Source organism: Coregonus clupeaformis, chromosome 12, assembly GCF_020615455.1.
Source record: "Coregonus clupeaformis isolate EN_2021a chromosome 12, ASM2061545v1, whole genome shotgun sequence".
Lineage (NCBI taxonomy): Eukaryota > Metazoa > Chordata > Actinopteri > Salmoniformes > Salmonidae > Coregonus > Coregonus clupeaformis.
Window position 1 is genome coordinate 16,835,556 of NC_059203.1, and position 20,799 is coordinate 16,856,354.

The 20,799-nt window shown below is 47.3% G+C and overlaps 1 protein-coding gene across 1 annotated transcript in view; it reads right to left on the reverse strand.

Annotated features, from left to right (window-relative positions):
- vgll4b (vestigial-like family member 4b) overlaps nt 1–20,799 on the reverse strand; it is a 77,126-nt gene that overhangs the window by 37,907 nt on the left and 18,420 nt on the right. The window contains exon 2 of the mRNA XM_041891861.2: nt 14,175–14,394. Within this exon, the coding sequence (XP_041747795.1) occupies nt 14,175–14,394 (220 nt within the window). The remainder of the gene's footprint in view (nt 1–14,174; nt 14,395–20,799) is intronic.

Here is a 20,799-nt window from a genome sequence, read left to right on the forward strand (position 1 = left end):
TCCCTAGTGGTCTGGGGGTAGATATCCCTAGTGGTCTGGGGGTAGATATCCCTAGTGGTCTGGGGTAGATATCCCTAGTGGTCTGGGGGTAGATATCCCTAGTGGCCTGGGGGTAGATATCCCTAGTGGCCTGGGGGTAGATATCCCTAGTGGCCTGGGGGTAGATATCCCTAGTGGCCTGGGGTAGATATCCCTAGTGGCCTGGGGTAGATATCCCTAGTGGTCTGGGGTAGATATCCCTAGTGGTCTGGGGTAGATATCCCTAGTGGTCTGGGGTAGATATCCCTAGTGGTCTGGGGGTAGATATCCCTAGTGGTCTGGGGGTAGATATCCCTAGTGGTCTGGGGTAGATATCCCTAGTGGCCTGTGGTAGATATCCCTAGTGGCCTGTGGTAGATATCCCTAGTGGTCTAGGGTAGATATCCCTAGTGGTCTGGGGGTAGATATCCCTAGTGGTCTGGGGTAGATATCCCTAGTGGTCTGGGGGTAGATATCCCTAGTGGTCTGGGGTAGATATCCCTAGTGGTCTGGGGTAGATATCCCTAGTGGTCTGGATGTAGATATCCCTAGTGGTCTGGAGGTAGATATCCCTAGTGGTCTGGGGTAGATATCCCTAGTGGTCTGGGGTAGATATCCCTAGTCTTCGTAGCTCTTTAGTTATTTATCATGCCTCTCGTAGAACAGCAAAGTGATTAATTTGACAAGTTCCTGTTTGTTCACTCATAGATGATTGACTGTAAAATGTTTTATTTTTAGAATTGTTACCCTCTCTTGGCTCAGTTGTTGAAAGAAATAGGGTTGGATTGTACTTCATAAGAGAACAATGTTAGTTAGCTAGAATACTTTATTCAGAGGCAGAGAGAGTGTCTTGTGTGTGAAAATGGCCTAGAGAGCAATAAAACCCTGGAGCTTTTTCTCACAATTGTGTTTCAGTGTCGTTTGTTTGAGAAGAAACCCCACAACTGTTGATGGGCTGGGTTTATATTTCTGCTTTAACTTACTGAGTTAGTGGAGCCTCTGTGTGTGTGTGTGTGTGTGTGTGTGTGTGTGTGTGTGTGTGTGACCTCGCAGTCTCACAGGAAACATCTGGGAAGAATCAGGCTGGAGGAGGGAGGCACAACCACAGGTTCACACACACACACACACACACACACACACACACACACATACAATACACAAACACACACACACAGGAGGAGTAGAGGAGGGAGAACCACGGGTTAGGAACATAGCTCCTGATATACTGCCAGTCTCATACAAACCACACAGAGCTCTGCAGGTCCCAAACAGCTCCACTGTATTTAGAAGGTCTTCTGGAACCATCCAATCCCGCTCTGATATAGAGCTACTACTGCATATTCATTGCCACAACAACCCCAGTTGGCCCATCTACATTCAGACCCACAACAACCCCAGTTGGCCCATCTACATTCAGACCCACAACAACCCCAGTTGGCCCATCTACATTCAGACCCACAACAACCCCAGTTGGCCCATCTACATTCAGACCCACAACAACCCCAGTTGGCCCATCTACATTCAGTTCCACAACAACCCCAGTTGGCCCATCTACATTCAGACCCACAACAACCCCAGTTGGCCCATCTACATTCAGACCCACAACAACCCCAGTTGGCCCATCTACATTCAGTTCCACAACAACCCCAGTTGGCCCATCTACATTCAGACCCACAACAACCCCAGTTGGCCCATCTATATTCAGACCCACAACAACCCCAGTTGGCCCATCTACATTCAGACCCACAACAACCCCAGTTGGCCCATCTACATTCAGACCCACAACAACCCCAGTTGGCCCATCTACATTCAGTTCCACAACAACCCCAGTTGGCCCATCTACATTCAGACCCACAACAACCCCAGTTGGCCCATCTACATTCAGTTCCACAACAACCCCAGTTTGCCCATCTACATTCAGTTCCACAACAACCCCAGTTGGCCCATCTACATTCAGACCCACAACAACCCCAGTTGGCCCATCTATATTCAGACCCACAACAACCCCAGTTGGCCCATCTACATTCAGACCCACAACAACCCCAGTTGGCCCATCTACATTCAGACCCACAACAACCCCAGTTGGCCCATCTACATTCAGACCCACAACAACCCCAGTTGGCCCATCTACATTCAGTTCCACACCAACCATTCAGTTGACCCCATCACCTGTAGCCCTGCTCCCATCTCTTGTTTTACGTTGTTTACTATGTAGTGTTATGTTGTTTACTATGTAGTGTTTTATGTACAGCGGAGAGGAGATGTTCTCATGGCTCCTCCAGCCCCAGCCAACTGGACAGCAGAGAGGAGATGTTCTCATGGCTCCTCCAGCCCCAGCCAACTGGACAGCAGATATATGTTCTCAGGAGCCATGAGAACATCTCCTCTCTGCTGTCCAGTTGGCTGGGGCTGGAGGAGCCATGAGAACATCTCCTCTCTGCTGTCCAGTTGGCTGGGGCTGGAGGAGCCATGAGAACATCTCCTCTCTGCTGTCCAGTTGGCTGGGGCTGGAGGAGCCATGAGAACATCTCCTCTCTGCTGTCCAGTTGGCTGGAGGAGCCATGAGAACATCTCCTCTCTGCTGTCCAGTTGGCTGGAGGAGCCATGAGAACATCTCCTCTCTGCTGTCCAGTTGGCTGGAGGAGCCATGAGAACATCTCCTCTCCGCTGTCCAGTTGGCTGGAGGAGCCATGAGAACATCTCCTCTCTGCTGTCCAGTTGGCTGGGGCTGGAGGAGCCATGAGAACATCTCCTCTCTGCTGTCCAGTTGGCTGGGGCTGGAGGAGCCATGAGAACATCTCCTCTCTGCTGTCCAGTTGGCTGGAGGAGCCATGAGAACATCTCCTCTCTGCTGTCCAGTTGGCTGGGGCTGGAGGAGCCATGAGAACATCTCCTCTCTGCTGTCCAGTTGGCTGGGGCTGGAGGAGCCATGAGAACATATCCAGCTGTTGCTGCTGGTTCTCTGTAGCTCAGCTGGTAGAGCACGGCGCTTGTAACGCCAGGGTAGTGGGTTCGATCCCTGGGACCACCCTTTCGTAAAAATGTATGCACACATGACTGTAAGTCGCTTTGGATAAAAGTGTCTGCTAAATGGCATATTATATTATTACAACACAGGCCTGCCTACTCCTTATTGTCAGTACAGTACAGGTGAGAGATCTAACCACAAACCCTGGCACACTGCTGCACAACTCAGCACAGCTCAACCAAGACTGCTAATGTCATGGAGCCAAAGATAAAGTCATCAAATCAAAATGTTAATTGTCACATGCTTGGTAAACAACAGGTGGAGACTAACAGTGAAATGCTGACTGACGGGCCCTTCCCAACAACAGGTGGAGACTAACAGTGAAATGCTGACTGACGGGCCCTTCCCAACAACAGGTGGAGACTAACAGTGAAATGCTGACTGACGGGCCCTTCCCAACAACAGGTGTAGACTAACAGTGAAATGCTGACTGACGGGCCCTTCCCAACAACGCTGAGAGAAGAATAGAGGTCCACACAAAACGTCAGACGTGGCATAATACAGAACATTAACAGACAAAAACAGGACAGAACTACATACATGAGGTAGATATGTTCATATAGGTAGGGGTGAAGTGACTAGGCAACGGGATAGATAATAAACAGTAGCAGCAGCGTATGTATGTGATAAATCAAAATAAATGAGTGCAGAAAGGGTCAATGAAGATATTCCAGGTAGCTATTGGTTAACTATTTAACTAACTATTTAGCAGTCTTCTAGCTTGGGGGTAGAAGCTGATCAGGGTCCTGTTGGTTCCAGACTGGTGCGTCGGGGGAAGAGGCGTTGCCGTGCCCTCTTCACGACTGTCTTGGTGTGTTTGGACCATGATAGTTCCTTGGTGATGTGGACACTGAGGATCTTGAAGCTCTACACCTGTTCCACAACAACCCCATCGATGTGGATGGGGGCATACTCGGCCCTCCGTTTCCTGTAGTCATGGAGCTAAAGCTGTAGTCATGGAGCTAAAGCTGTAGTCATGGAGCTAAAGCTGTAGTCATGGAGCTAAAGCTGTAGTCATGGAGCTAAAGCTGTAGTCATGGAGCTAAAGCTATAGTCATGGAGCTAAAGCTGTAGTCATGGAGCTAAAGCTGTAGTCATGGAGCTAAAGCTGTAGTCATGGAGCTAAAGCTGTAGTCATGGAGCTAAAGCTGTAGTCATGGAGCTAAAGCTATAGTCATGGAGCTAAAGCTGTAGTCATGGAGCTAAAGCTGTAGTCATGGAGCTAAAGCTGTAGTCATGGAGCTAAAGCTGTAGTCATGGAGCTAAAGCTGTAGTCATGGAGCTAAAGCTGTAGTCATGGAGCTAAAGCTGTAGTCATGGAGCTAAAGCTGTAGTCATGGAGCTAAAGCTGTAGTCATGGAGCACAGACAGACAGACAGACAGACAGGGACAGCTAACAGGAGAGTAACTGCAGCAGGGAACAGACAGAGGGAGAGAGACGGCCGTAGCAGTAGCAGGCTTCCAGCCCACAGCCGTCTGACGGACAGGATAAGGGATCTTTGTTTTGAGAAAGAGAAAATGGCCCCCGCTGCCTGTCGTCTGAACTCCAGTCTGTTTTACAATTCAACATGTCTCAATTTGCAGTCGATATCGAATGGTTTTTGCTGCAGAACTGACCAGGGAGGTGAAATATTACCCTTGTTTCCACGTGAAAGGGTTTTGTGACAAAAGTTGCATGTTTTCCTGTGTCCCTCGCCATTATAGAAACCAGAGAAAGAACTAGGTGCAGCCCAGCCTCAGAATGAGGGATCAGGTATCAGTTAACACACACAGAGCTCCAGGACACTGCCACGTCAATAACACACACACACACACACACACACACGTTACAACATCCCTAGATGTTGCCCTCCGTCCGTCACCATTGTTCATTCACACCTTTACTCCACACACAGAGACACATACAAAGCTCTCCCTCGCCCTCCATTTGGCAAATCTGACCATGAGACCATCCTGATTCCTGCTTACAAGCAAAAATTCAAACAGGAAGTATCAGTGACGATCTCAATAGAGATGTGGTAAGCTACAGGACTGTTTCGCTAGCAGACTGGAATATGTTCTGGGATTCATCCGATGGTATTGAGGAGTTTACCACATCAGTCACCGGCTTCATTAATAAGTGCATCGACGGTGTCATCTCCACAGTGACCGTACGTACATACCCCAACCAGAAACCATGGATTACAGGCAACATCCGCACTGAGGTAAAGGCTAGAGCTGCCGCTTTCAAGGACGGGACACTAACCAGGACGCTTATTAAAAAATCCTGCTACGCCATCAAACAGGCAAAGCGTCAATAACAAGACTAAGATCAAATCCTACTACACTGGCTCTGACACTCATCGGATGTGGCAGGGCTTGCAAACTATCATGGATTACATAGGGAAACCAAGCTGCAAGCTGCCCAGTGACGCGAGCCTAGCAGAGGAGCTAAATGCCTTCTATGCTCGCTTCGAGGCAATCAACACTGAACCATGCTTGAGAGCACCAGCTGTTCTGGACGACTGTGATCACGCTCTCCGTAGCTAATGTGAATAAGACCTTTAAACAGGTTAACATTCACAAGACCACGGGGCCAGATAGATTACCGGGACGCGTACTCAGAGCATGCGCTGATCAACTGGCAAGTGTCTTCACTGACATTTTCAACCTCTCCCTGACCTGGTCTGTAATACCAACCTGTTTCAAGCAGACCACTATAGTCCCCGTGCCCAAGAACTCCAATGTAACCTGCCTTAAATGACTATTGCCCCGTAGCACTCATATCTATAGCCATGAAATGCTGGTCATGGCTCACATCAACACCATCATCCCAGACACCCTGGACCCACTCCAATTCGCATGAGCAGTCTACCATCCAGGACCTCTATACCAGGCGGTGTCAGAGGAAGGCCCTAAAAATGTACTCCAGCCACCCAAGTTATAGACTGTTCTCTCTGCTACCGCACGGCAAACGGTACCGGAGCACCAAGTCTGGAACTAGCAGGACCCTGAACAGCTTCTACCCCTAAGCAATAAGACTGCTAAATAGTTAAACAGTTAACCAAATAGCTACCTGGACTATCAGCATTGACCCTTTTGCACTAACTTTCTTGACTCATCACTGCTGCTGTTACTGTTTATCATCTGTTACTTTATTCCTAGTTATATGTACATACTGTATCTACCTCAATTACCTCGTACCCCTGCACATCGACTCGGTACTGGAACCCCTTGTATACAGAGTACAAAAAATTAGGAACACCTTCCTAATATTGAGTTGCACCCCATTTTGCCCTCGGAACAGCCTCAATTCGTTGGGCCGTGGACTCTACAAGGTGTCGAAAGCGTTCCACAGGGATCCTGGCCCCATGTTGACTCCAATGCTTCCCACAGTTGTGTCAAGTTGGCTGGATGTCCTTTGGGTGATGGGCCATTCTTGATACACATGGGAAACTGTTGAGTGTGAAAAACCCAGCAGCGTTGTGAGACCCAACAAAGTTGCAGTTCTTGACACACTCAAACCGGTGCGCCTGGCACCTACTACCATACCCCGTTCAAAAGGCACAAATCTTTCGTCTTGCCCATTCACCCTCTGAATGACACACAATCCATGTCAGGCTTAAAAATCCTTCTTTAACTTGTCTCCTCCCCTTCATCTACACTGATTGAAGTGGATTTAACAAGTGACATCAATAAGGGATCATAGCTTTCACCTACATTCACCTGGTCAGTCTATGTCATGGAAAGAGCAGGTGTTCCTAATGTTTTGTCCACTCAGTGCCAAGTTATCGTTACTGTGTATCTATTATTACTTTTATTATTACATGTTTTACTTTTCTATTATTAATCAATTTTCTTTCTCTCTGCATTGTGGGGAACGGCCCGTAAGTAACATTTCACTGTTAGTCCACGCCTGTATTGACGAATAAAATCACATTTGAATTGAGAGAGAGAGAAAGAGAACAGCCCCCTAACACACACCACACACAGGCTCCAGGGTAATGCCACGTCAATCACAGAAATGAAAATATACCTAATCAGTAACAAAACACTTGTTCAATAAAGAGCAGCAGTCTGGAGCTGACATGGTTAACCAGAGTTAAACTGGGCGTCTGAAGAACAACAGACTAGATGTTGCCCTCTGTCTGTCACCAATGAGGCATTAAACTATTATCTGGAAGATGCAATAAACCAGACCATCACCATGCCCTATAGACAGTACCATCCTTTGTTGAGACAAACCGCTCACAAGGTTTAAAAAAAAAAAGGACCATTGTCATGTCCAAAGAATCACAGAATCTCTACAAAACTGCACAAAATATTTTCAGATCTAATATTATCCAAATCACGTCTGCCACGTCTGTGGTGACGGCGCGCTGTCATTGTTTGGTCTCTCTTATGGAGGGCTCCTAATTATCTCCACACATTCCCAGGTCGTAGGCTTGGCGGTATACCGGGGTATTTGGATGATTTTTCAATACCGTCAAAACTTTTTATTTTTTTCCAATACATTTTAATATTTGTAGCAATTTTTATTATTATTTTAAACTATAAAGATTACCGTAGTTCCCCAGAAAAGTTGAGCCAGTCACGTTTGTTTGTAAATAGCACAACGGGAGAAAGCGAGCTGGTTAGTTCATAACATTCTATATCTATCGGCGAGTCTCTGTTGTTGCAATTAGTTTGTTTTCGCTCATTAGCATTTAATTAACTATGTGATTTGGGTATTAGTTTGTGCTAATTTTGTTAGCATTCTGTTAATAGCGGCTCAATGGGCTTTTCTTGCGTTTTTAGCACCCCCTTGCGGTATTTCGTTTTTTATGTATTATTTTTTACATTATTAGCTCAGAAAATGTTTTGTTCATTACATACAGCCGGGAAAAACTATTGGATATCAGAGCACCGATAACTCACCAGAACTACCAGCATTACGACCAGGAATACGACTTTCCCGAAGCAGATCCTTTGTTCGCTCTCCCCAGGACCCAAAACATCAGCGGCAGAAGAGAGGCACTCAGAGCGGCCTGCTGTTTCGACTTCCGAGTATATTACTCACAAATGTTCAGTCATTGGATAACAAAGTTGACGAGCTCAGGGCAAGGGTTTCTTCCAGAGAGACATCGGGGCCTGTAACATACTTCGTTTCACGGAAACATGGCTCTCTCGGGATATTCTGTCGAAATCGGTCCAGCCAGATGGGTTCTCAGTTCATCGCACAGACAGAAATAAATATCTCTCCGGGAAGCAGAAGGGCAGAGGTGTTTGTTTCATGATCAACGACTCATGGTGTAATTGTAGTAACATACAGGAACTCAAGTCCTTTTGTTCACCCGACCTTTAATACCTCAATCAAATGCCGACCGTATTATCACCCAATATACTTTATGCAAACTGGAAACCACATATCCTGAGGCTGCATTTATTGTAGCTGGGGATTTTAACAAAGCACATTTGAGGACAAAGCTGCCGAAGTTCTATCGACTGTTGTACTCGCGCGGCAAAAACCCTCGACCATTGCTATTCGAACTTCTGGGACGCTTACAATCCAGAAAAACACATGTCAAAAATGTTATAAATTGATTTGCATTTTTTTAAATTCCAAGTTAAACAATTTAAAGGCAATGCTACCAAATACTAATTGAGTGTATGTAAACTTCTGACCCACTGGGAATGTGATGAAAGAAATAAAAGCTGAAATAAATAATTCTCTACTATTATTCTGACATTTCACATTCTTAAAATAAAGTGGTGATCCTAACTGACCTAAGACAGGGAATTTTTACTAGGATTAAATGTCAGGAATTGTGAAAAACTGAGTTTAAATGTATTTGGCTAAGGTATATGTAAACTTCCCACTTCAACTGTATTCTTTATTCCATTCCTTACTTAGATTGTGTGTATTGGGTATATGTTGTTAAATTGTTAGACATTACTTGTTAGATATTACTGCACTGTCGGAGCTAGAAGCACACACGTGTATGTGACTTGATTTACATAACAAAAGTTATTTGTCGATATCACGAGATCCTCTAAAGTACCAAGCGTCATACGTTCATTTGTTCAGATGTACGATAACCACCTCATCAAGGAGCCCTGTGGCTGCATTGATCTGATAACCACCTCATCAAGGAGCCCTGTGATCACAATATAGTCGTGGGGCATACTGCTGGCTTGCCTCTGAAGCTGAGCAGGGTTGGTCCTGGTCGGTCCCTGGATTGGAGATGCTGCTGGAAGTGGTGTTGGAGGGCCAGTAGGAGGCACTCTTTCCTCTGGTCAATTCCAATGCCCCAGGGCAGTGATTGGGGACATTGCCCTGTTTCGGATGGGATGTTAAAACGGGTGTCCTTACTCTCTGTGGTCACTTAAGATCCCAGGCTGGCCATCATGCCACCTAATTAGCTTCCAATTGGCTCATTCCTCTCCCCTGTAACTATTCCCCAGGTCGTTGCTGTAAATGAGAACGTGTTCAGTCAACTTACCTGGTAAAAAAAATAAAGTCCTGAATGATGCCCGATAGGCAGCACTGTGTCCCAGGCTGCGTGCAGACCACAGCCAATTGCATGCAAGGAACGCAGCAGCTAACTTGGCAATTCAACAGCAGCCTCAGAGGCTGATAAATCAGGATGCTGCCTTTGAAGCTGTTTCATATGTAAGGCTCTTTGCAGACTGCCTACAAGGCAGCACCCTGATTTATCAGCCTCTGAGGCTGCTGGTGAATCTGATCAGCCTGCCAGGAAATCGAGCTCACCCCCTGGATCAGATATGCTTCTGCATATAAAGCACTTTGACTGCTAATCTGCCTTCAAGGAGCTTTACCTATGAAACTGCTTACAAGGCACAATCCTGACTTATCAGCCGCTGAGGCTGAAATTGAATCTGATCAGCCTGTCCGGAATGGAGCTCACCCACTCTGTAAATGTAAATACTATCCATAAAACATGAAGTATCCCTTACAATTACATACATATCAGTTATGCAAGCTAACGACCAGCATAGATAGCTAGCTAATAAGACTACCTAACTAACTAGTTCACTCACTCACAAGACTAGCTGCGTTGTTGCTTGCATGCAATTGGCTGTGGTCTTGGGGGTGGCACACATCCTTGGAGACAGCGCTGCCCGTCAGGCATCGTTCAGGGCTTAAATCCCCCACCAGCTCTTAGCCACCAGCTCTTAGCTCAAGGTAAGGGACATTTAGCTTGCTAACATTCTAACTTATAAACTGATAATGAGCTCCCAACACAAATGAACGCATGACGTTAGCATGAAATGTACCATCCCTTAGTGTATCAATCAATAAAAACATATGCGCTGATCCACCGTGGGCTCTGCTGCCTCAGCCATACAGGCAATCTATCATCAATACTTCCACTCCTATTTATAGAGTTTCTCGTGATCGACAAAGGCAGAGAGAGGGTAGTGGAGGAGAAGAGGACAAGCAGGGGAGAGAGGGGAGGGAGGACAAGCAGGGGAGAGAGGAGAGGAGGACAAGCAGGGGAGGGAGGGGAGGGAGGAGAAGAGGACAAGCAGGGGAGAGAGGGGAGGGAGGAGAAGAGGACAAGCAGGGGAGAGAGGGGAGGGAGGAGAAGAGGACAAGCAGGGGAGGGAGGGGAGGGAGGAGAAGAGGACAAGCAGGGGAGAGAGGGGAGGAGGACAAGCAGGGGAGAGAGGGGAGGGAGGAGAAGAGGACAAGCAGGGGAGAGGGGAGGAGGACAAGCAGGGGAGAGAGGAGGGAGGAGAAGAGGACAAGCAGGGGAGAGAGGGAGGAGGACAAGCAGGGGAGAGAGGGGAGGGAGGAGAAGAGGACAAGCAGGGGAGGGAGGAGAAGAGGACAAGCAGGGGAGAGAGGGGAGGGAGGAGAAGAGGACAAGCAGGGGAGGGAGGAGAAGAGGACAAGCAGGGGAGAGAGGAGAAGAGGACAAGCAGGGGAGAGAGGGGAGGGAGGAGAAGAGGACAAGCAGGGGAGAGAGGGGAGGGAGGAGAAGAGGACAAGCAGGGGAGGGAGGAGAAGAGGACAAGCAGGGGAGAGAGGGGAGGGAGGAGAAGAGGACAAGCAGGGGAGAGGAGGAGAAGAGGACAAGCAGGGGAGGGAGGAGGGAGGAGAAGAGGACAAGCAGGGGAGAGAGGGGAGGGAGTAGAAGCAGGGGAGAGAGGGGAGGGAGGAGAAGAGGACAAGCAGGGGAGAGAGGGGAGGGAGGAGAAGCAGGGGAGAGAGGGGAGGGAGGAGACAAGCAGGAGGAGAGAGGGGAGGGAGGACAAGCAGGGGAGAGAGGGGGAGGGAGGAGAAGAGGACAAGCAGGGGAGAGGAGGAGAAGAGGACAAGCAGGGGAGGGAGGGGAGGGAGGAGAAGAGGACAAGCAGGGGAGGAGGAGGGAGGAGAAGAGGACAAGCAGGGAGGGAGGAGAAGAGGACAAGCAGGGAAGAGAGGGAGGGAGGAGAGAGGGGAGAGAGGGGAGGGAGGAGAAGAGGACAAGCAGGGAGAGAGGGGAGGGAGGAGAAGAGGACAAGCAGGGGAGGGAGGAGAAGAGGACAAGCAGGGAAGAGAGGGGAGGGAGGAGAAGAGGACAAGCAGGGGAGGGAGGAGAAGAGGACAAGCAGGGGAGAGGAGGAGAAGAGGACAAGCAGGGGAGGGAGGGGAGGGAGGAGAAGAGGACAAGCAGGGGAGGGAGGAGAAGAGGACAAGCAGGGAAGAGAGGGGAGGGAGGAGAAGAGGACAAGCAGGGGAGGGAGGAGAAGAGGACAAGCAGGGGAGGGAGGAGAAGAGGACAAGCAGGGGAGAGAGGGGAGGGAGGAGAAGAGGACAAGCAGGGGAGAGGAGGAGAAGAGGACAAGCAGGGGAGGGAGGGGAGGGAGGAGAAGAGGACAAGCAGGGGAGGGAGGAGAAGAGGACAAGCAGGGAGAGAGGGGAGGGAGGAGAAGAGGACAAGCAGGGAGGGAGGAGAAGAGGACAAGCAGGGGAGGGAGGGAGAAGAGGACAAGCAGGGGAGGGAGGAGAAGAGGACAAGCAGGGGAGGGAGGAGAAGAGGACAAGCAGGGGAGGGAGGGGAGGGAGGAGAAGAGGACAAGCAGGGGAGGGAGGAGAAGAGGACAAGCAGGGGAGGGAGGAGAAGAGGACAAGCAGGGGAGAGAGGGGAGGGAGGAGAAGAGGACAAGCAGGGGAGGGAGGAGAAGAGGACAAGCAGGGGAGGGAGGAGAAGAGGACAAGCAGGGGAGGGAGGAGAAGAGGACAAGCAGGGGAGGGAGGAGAAGAGGACAAGCAGGGGAGGGAGGGGAGGGAGGAGAAGAGGACAAGCAGGGGAGGGAGGGGAGGGAGGAGAAGAGGACAAGCAGGGGAGGGAGGAGAAGAGGACAAGCAGGGGAGGGAGGGGAGCAGAGGAGGAAGGATGAAGGCAGGAACGTGAGCAGCAGCCTCGACCACCAGGCCTGCATCCTCAAATGGCACACTGTTCCCTATATAGTGCACTACTTTTTGACCTTTTTGTGCCATTTGAGAAACAGCCCGGAAACATAGGGGAGGGCACGGCCAGCCTCCACCAGTTCCACAGCCCAGCCATGTGCTCCAATCACAGGCATGGTATGTGAGGAATTCTGTGCCTCAGAGAGAAGTAGAGCCATGCCAACCTCTCTCTGTGCCCCAGAGAGCAGTAGAACCATGCCAACCTCTCTCTGTGCCCCAGAGAGCAGTAGAACCATGCCAACCTCTCTCTGTGCCTCAGAGAGCAGTAGAACCATGCCAACCTCTCTCTGTGCCCCAGAGAGCAGTAGAACCATGCCAACCTCTCTCTGTGCCTCAGAGAGCAGTAGAACCATGCCAACCTCTCTCTGTGCCTCAGAGAGCAGTAGAACCATGCCAACCTCTCTCTGTGCCTCAGAGAGCAGTAGAACCATGCCAACCTCTCTCTGTGCCTCAGAGAGCAGTAGAACCATGCCAACCTCTCTCTGTGCCTCAGAGAGCAGTAGCACCATGCCAACCTCTCTCTGTGCCTCAGAGAGCAGTAGCACCATGCCAACCTCTCTCTGTGCCTCAGAGAGCAGTAGAGCCATGCCAACCTCTCTCTGTGCCTCAGAGAGCAGTAGAGCCATGCCAACCTCTCTCAGGGAGCAGTAGAACCATGCCAACCTCTCTCTGTGCATCAGAGAGCAGTAGAGCCATGCCAACCTCTCTCTGTGCCTCAGAGAGCAGTAGAGCCATGCCAACCTCTCTCAGGGAGCAGTAGAACCATGCCAACCTCTCTCTGTGCCTCAGAGAGCAGTAGCACCATGCCAACCTCTCTCTGTGCCTCAGAGAGCAGTAGAGCCATGCCAACCTCTCTCTGTGCCTCAGAGAGCAGTAGAGCCATGCCAACCTCTCTCAGGGAGCAGTAGAACCATGCCAACCTCTCTCTGTGCATCAGAGAGCAGTAGAACCATGCCAACCTCTCTCAGGCATCACGGATTACTAGAGCAGTGGCAGGGGGCGTGGCAGGGGGGGCGTGGCAATGGGCGCGGTCGGCACGACTGAATTTCAGAGGCCCTACATCTTGGAGGTGTACAGAAATCTTTGCATTTAAGCCAATTTCCAAAAATTTCTAGAAATGTGTCTGGGTAGGCATTTGATTAGCTATTTAGCCATTTTGTTTAAAGTTTACACTGAAAGCATTTTTTCCATCCCAAAAAACGTCCACTGTTTGGACTTAGGCATCCCGAAGGAGCGGTCCGCCAAAAGATTTCAATGGCAAAAAAAAGCCCTGAGCATGGTGGGGTGTTCGCTAACCAACTCCTGTTTATGGCTACCTGTACAGGCCTCATAATGGGCCCCGGCATGGGACAGCCCTCTGACAACAGTGGACATCTGCAAAACACTTCCCTGTGAAGTTGAATAGCTTTGGAAAAGTTGATATTCCTGCGCCGAAGGCAACATTCCATTAAGATGTCAGATAGGTGTGTGGAGAAAACTAATCAATCAATCAATCAATCAATTTTATTTTATATAGCCCTTCTTACATCAGCTAATATCTCGAAGTGCTGTACAGAAACCCAGCCTAAAACCCCAAACAGCTAGTAATGCAGGTGTAGAAGCACGTTAAGGGAGAAAACTAATGTCACTTTGTGTGTGTGTGTGTGTGTGTGTGTGTGTGCGTGTGTGTGTGCGTGTGTGTCTACTTACAGCTGTGCAGCAAACAGCCGGCTCATCTTGGCATGTTGGTTGTCACAGTCTTGGTCATCATTGCCCTGTTGGTCCTGTCCTGTACTGTGGCTGAGGCTGAGCTTCCTCTTAACGGGGCTGATGGGAGGAGGGCCCGTCCGGTGGCTGTGGTTGGTGATGCCAGGTGATGACAGGGACATGGACTGGTGCATCCTGGGGTCACCTCGCAGCGCTGCCTCGCCTGGATGGGGAGAGAGAGAGAACATTTAGAATGCCTTGTTATCAACGGGGAGGGGAGAGAGAGAGAGAGAGAGAGAGAGAGAGCGAGAGAGAGAGAGAGAGAGAGAGAGAGAGAGAGAGACAACATTTAGAACGCCTTGTTATCAACGGGGAGGGAGAGTAGGAAAGAGAGCTATCTATCCAAAACAGAGATGTATGGGTAAACCACTTCTCCAATCTTTTTGGCCCTATAACAAAGAACAAACAGCAAAAAAATATACATGATCAAATGCAAATCTTAGAGTCAACTATTAAAGACTACCAGAACCCACTGGATTCTCCAATTACATTGAATGAACTACAGGACAAAATACAAACCCTCCAACCCAAAAAGTCCTGTGGTGTTGATGGTATCCTCAAATCAAATCAAATTTTATTGGTCACATGCGCCGAATACAACAGGTGCAGACATTACAGTGAAATGCTTACTTACAGCCCTTAACCAACAGTGCATTTATTTTAAACAAAAAAAGTAAGAATAAAACAACAACAAAAAAAGTGTTGAGAAAAAAAGAGCAGAAGTAAAATAAAGTGACAGTAGGGAGGCTATATATACAGGGGGGTACCGTTGCAGAGTCAATGTGCGGGGGCACCGGCTAGTTGAGGTAGTTGAGGTAATATGTACATGTGGGCAGAGTTAAAGTGACTATGAATAAATACTTAACAGAGTAGCAGCAGCGTAAAAAGGATGGGGTGGGGGGGCAGTGCAAATAGTCCGGGTAGCCATGATTAGCTGTTCAGGAGTCTTATGGCTTGGGGGTAGAAGCTGTTGAGAAGTCTCAATGAGAAATCCTCAATGAAATGATAAAATATACAGACCACAAATTCCAATTCGCTATACTTAAACTATTTAACATCATCCTTAGCTCTGGCATCTTCCCCAATACAGTGAGGGAAAAAAGTATTTGATCCCCTGCTGATTTTGTACATTTTCCCACTGACAAAGAAATTATCAGTCTATAATTTTAATGGTAGGTTTATTTGAACAGTGAGAGACAGAATAACAACAAAAAAATCCAGAAAAACGCATGTCAAAAATGTTATAAATTGATTTGCATTTTAATGAGGGAAATAAGTATTTGACCCCTCTGCAAAACATGACAGTACTTGGTGGCAAAACACTTGTTGGCAATCACAGAGGTCAGACGGTTCTTGTAGTTGGCCACCAGGTTTGCACACATCTCAGGTGGGATTTTGTCCCACTCCTCTTTGCAGATCTTCTCCAAGTAATTAAGGTTTCGAGGCTGACGTTTGGCAACTCGAACCTTCAGCTCCCTCCACAGATTTTCTATGGGATTAAGGTCTGGAGACTGGCTAGGCCACTCCAGGACCTTAATGTGCTTCTTCTTGAGCCACTCCTTTGTTGCCTTGGCCGTGTGTTTTGGGTCATTGTCATGCTGGAATACCCATCCACGACCCCGCGATATGCAACTTTTCAGGGAAGTTAGGAACCAATATACACAAGCAGTCAGGAAAGCAAAGGCTAACTTTTTCAAACAGAAATTTGCATCCTGTAGCACTAACTCCAAAAAGTTTTGGGACACTAAAGTCCATGGAGAATAAGAGCACTTCCTCCCAGCTGCCCACTGCACTGAGGCTAGGAAACACTATCACCACCGATAAATCTACAATAATCGAGAATTTCAACAAGCATTTTGCTACGGCTGGCCATGCTTTCCACCTGGCTACCACTACCCCGGCCACCAGCTCTGCACCCTCCGCTGCAACTTGCCCATGCCCCCCCCGCTTCTCCTTCACACAAATTCAGACAGCTGATGTTCTGAAAGAGCTGCAAAATCTGGACCCCTACAAATCTGCTGGGCTAGACAATCTGGACCCTTTCTTTCTAAAACTAGCCGCCGAAATTGTCGCAACCCCTATTACTAGCCTGTTCAACCTCTCTTTCGTAACGTCTGAGATCCCCAGAGATTGGAAAGCTGCCGCGGTCATCTCCCTCTTCAAAGGGGGTGACACTTCAAAGGGGGTGACACACTGTTACAGACCTATATCCATCCTGCCCTGCCTTTCGAAAGTTTTTGAAAGCCAAGTTAACAAGCAGATCACCGACCATTTCGAATCCCACCGTACCTTCTCCGCTATGCAATCCGGTTTCCGAGCTGGTCATGGGTGCACTTCAGCCACGCTCAAGGTCCTAAACGATATTATAACCGCGATCGATAATAGACAGTACTGTGCAGCCGTCTTCCTCGACCTGGCCAAGGCTTTCGACTCTGTCAACCACCGCATTCTTATTGGCAGACTAAATAGCCTTGGTTTCTCAAATGACGGCCTCGCCTGGTTCACCAACTACTTCTCAGATAGAGTTCAATGTGTCAAATCGGAGGGCCTGTTGTCTGGACCTATGGCAGTCTCTATGGGGGTGCCACATGGTTCAATTCTTGGGCCGACTCTTTTCTCCGTGTATATCAATGATGTCGCTCTTGCTGCTGGTGACTCTCAGATCCATCTCTACGCAGACAACACCATTTTGTATACATCTGGCCCTTCATTGGACACTGTGTTAACAAACCTCCAAACGAGCTTCAATGCCATACAACACTCCTTCAGTAGCCTCCAACTGCTCTTAAACACTAGTAAAACTAATGCACTACCCACCATTGTGACCTGTACGCTCTTGTTGGCTGGTCCTCACTACATGTTCGTCGTCAAACCCACTGGCTCCAGGCCATCTATAAATCACTGCTAGGCAAATCCCCGCCTTATCTTAGCTCATTGGTCACCATAGCAGCACCCACCCGTAGTCTGCGCTCCAGCAGGTATATCTCACTGGTCATCCCCAAAGCCAACACCTCCTTTGGCCACCATTCCTTCCAGTTCTCTGCTGCCAATGAACGGAATGGAACGAATTGCAAAAATCTCTGAAGCTGGAGACTCTTATCTCACTCACTAACTTTAAGCATCAGTTGTCAGAGTACCTTACCGATCACTGCACCTGTACACAGCCCATCTGTAATTAGCCCACCCAACTACCTCATCCCTATATTGTTATTTATTTTGCTCTTTTGCACCCCAGTATCTCTATTTGCACATAATCTCTTGCACATCTATCATTCCAGTGTTAATACTAATTGTAATTATTTTGCACTATAGCCTATTTATTGCCTTACCTCCATAACTTGCTACATTTGTATATATATTTTCTGTTGTATTTTTTTTTTTTTTTTTTTTACCCCATATGTAACTCTGTGTTGTTGTTTTTATCGCACTGCTTTGCTTTATCTTGGCCAGGTCGCAGTTGTAAATAAGAACTTGTTCTCAACTGGCTTACCTGGTTAAATAAAGGTGAAACAAAAAAATAATAAAAAAAATGTCAATGCCTTGGCTGAGGGAAGGAGGTTCTCACCCAAGATTTGACGGTACATGGCCCCGTCCATCGTCCCTTTGATGCGGTGAATCTGATTGATTGATTGCTTCTGTGGACAGGTGTCTTTTATACAGGTAACAAGCTGAGATTAGGAGCACTCCCTTTAAGAGTGAGCTCCTAATCTCAGCTCGTTACCTGTATAAAAGACACCTGGGAGCCAGAAATCTTTCTGATTGAGAGGGGGTCAAATACTTATTTCCCTCATTAAAATGCAAATCAATTTATAACATTTTTGACATGCGTTTTTCTGGATTTTTTTGTTGTTATTCTGTCTCTCACTGTTCAAATAAACCTACCATTAAAATTATACACTGATCATTTCTTTGTCAGTGGGCAAAAGTACAAAATCAGCAGGGGATCAAATACTTTTTTCCCTCACTGTATTTGGAACCAAGGACTGATCAACCCAATCCACAAAAGTGGAGACAAATTTGACCCCAATAACTACCATGGGATATGCGTCAACAGCAACCTTGGGAAAATCCTCTGCATTATCATTAACAGCAGAATAGTTCATTTCCTCAGTGAAAACAATGTACTGAGCAAATGTCAAATTGTTTTTTTTACCAAATTACCATACGACAGACCACATATTCACCCTGCACACCCTAATGGACAAACAAACAAAACAAAGGCAAAGGCTTCTCATGCTTTGTTGATTTCAAAAAAGCTTTTGACTCAATTTGGCATGAGGGTCTGCTATACAAATTGATGGAAAGTGGGGTTGGGGGAAAAATATACGACATTATAAAATCCATGTACACAAACAACAAGTGTGCGGTTAAAATTGGCAAAGAACACACACATTTCTTTCCACAGGGCCGTGGTGTGAGACAGGGATGCAGTTTAAGCCCCACCCTCTTCAACATATATATCAACGAATTGGCGAGGGCACTAGAACAGTCTGCAGCACCCGGCCTCACCCTACTAGAATATGAAGTCAAACGTCTACTGATGATCTGGTGCTTCTGTCACCAACCAAGGAGGGCCTACAGCAGCACCTAGATCTTCTGCACAGATTATGTCAGACCTGGGCCCTGACAGTAAATCTCAGTAAGACAAAAATAATGGTGTTCCAAAAAAGGTCCAGTTGCCAGGACCACAAATAAAAATTCCATCTAGACACCGTTGCCCTAGAGCACACAAAAAACTATACATACCTCGGCCTAAACATCAGCGCCATAGGTAACTTCCACAAAGCTGTGAACGATCTGAGAGACAAGGCAAGAAGGGCCTACTATGCCATCAAAAGGAACATAAAATTTGACATCACAATTAGGATCTGGCTAAAAATACTTGAATCAGTTATAGAACCCATTGCCCTTTATGGTTGTGAGGTTTGGGGTCCGCTCACCAACCAAGAATTCACAAAATGGGACAAACTCCAAATTGAGACTCTGCATGTAGAATTCTGCAAAAATATCCTCAGTGTACAACGAAAAACACCAAATAATGCATGCAGAGCAGAATTAGGCAGATACCCGCTAATTATCAAAATCCAGAAAAGAGCTGTTAAATTCTAAAACCACTTAAAAGAAGCGATTCCCAAACCTTCCATAGCAAAGCCATCACCTACAGAGAGATGAACTTGGAGAAGAGTCCCCCAAGTAAGCTGGTCCTGGGGCTCTGTTCACAAAACACAAACAGACCCCACAGAGCCCCAGGACAACAACAACACAATTAGACCCAACCAAATCATGAGAAAACAAAAAGAGAATTACTTGACACATTGGAAAGAATTAACAAAAAAACAGAGCAAACTAGAATGCTATTTGGCTCTAAACAGAGAGTACACAGTGGCAGAATACCTGACCACTGTGACTGACCCAAACTTAAGGAAAGCTTTGACTATGTACAGACTCAGCCTTGCTATTGAGAAAGGCCGCCGTAGGCAGACCTGGCTCTCAAGAGAAGACAGGCTATGTGCACACTGCTCACAAAATGAGGTGGAAACTGAACTGCACTTCCTAACCTCCTGCCAAATGATTACAGAGATCCACAAAGAATCCGAAAACAAACCCAATTTTGATAAACTCCCATATCTACTGGGTGAAAAACCACAGTGTGCCATCACAGCTGCAAGATTTGTGACCTGTTGCCACAAGAAAAGGGCAACCAGTGAAGAACAAACACCATTGTAAATACAACCCATATTTATGTTTATTTATTTTCCCATTTGTACTTTAACTATTTTGCACATCATTACAACACTGTATATATACATAATATGACATTTGAAATGTCTTTATTCTTTTGGAACTTCTGAGTGTAATGTTTACTGTTAATATTTATTGTTTATTTCACTTTTGTTTACCATCTACTTCACTTGCTTTGGCAATGTTAACATACGTTTCCCATGACAATAAAGCCCTTCAATTGAATTGAATTGAATGAGAGCGAGAGAGAGACATTTAGAACGCCTTGTTATCAATGGGGGGAGAGAGAGAGAGAGAGAGAGAGAGAGAGAGAGAGAGAGAGAGAGAGAGAGAGAGAGAGAGAGAGAGAGAGAGAGAGAGAGAGAGACAGAGAGACAGAGAGACAGAGAGACAGAGAGACAGAGAGAGAGAGAGAGAGAGAGAGACAGAGAGACAGAGAGACAGAGAGAGAGAGAGAGAGAGACAGAGAGAGAGAGAGAGAGAGAGAGAGAGAGGAGAGAGAGGAGAGAGAGAGAGAGAGAGACCATTTAGAACACCTTGTTATCAATGGGGAGGAAGCTGTACTGATGACATTTCTATCTCTAACATTATCACCAGCATCAAAATAAAAACATAACTGCCTTATCCAGAGCGATTTCCAGGTAGGTAATACAGCTAACACAATCATAGCAAGTAAAGCCTTCTACAACAACACTTGGGAGCTTTCCACACACTGCAGACGGTCAGAACACAAAACACGCTGGCTCCAGACGGTCAGAATACAAAACACGCTGGCTCCAGACGGTCAGAACACAAAACACGCTGGCTCCAGACGGTCAGAACACAA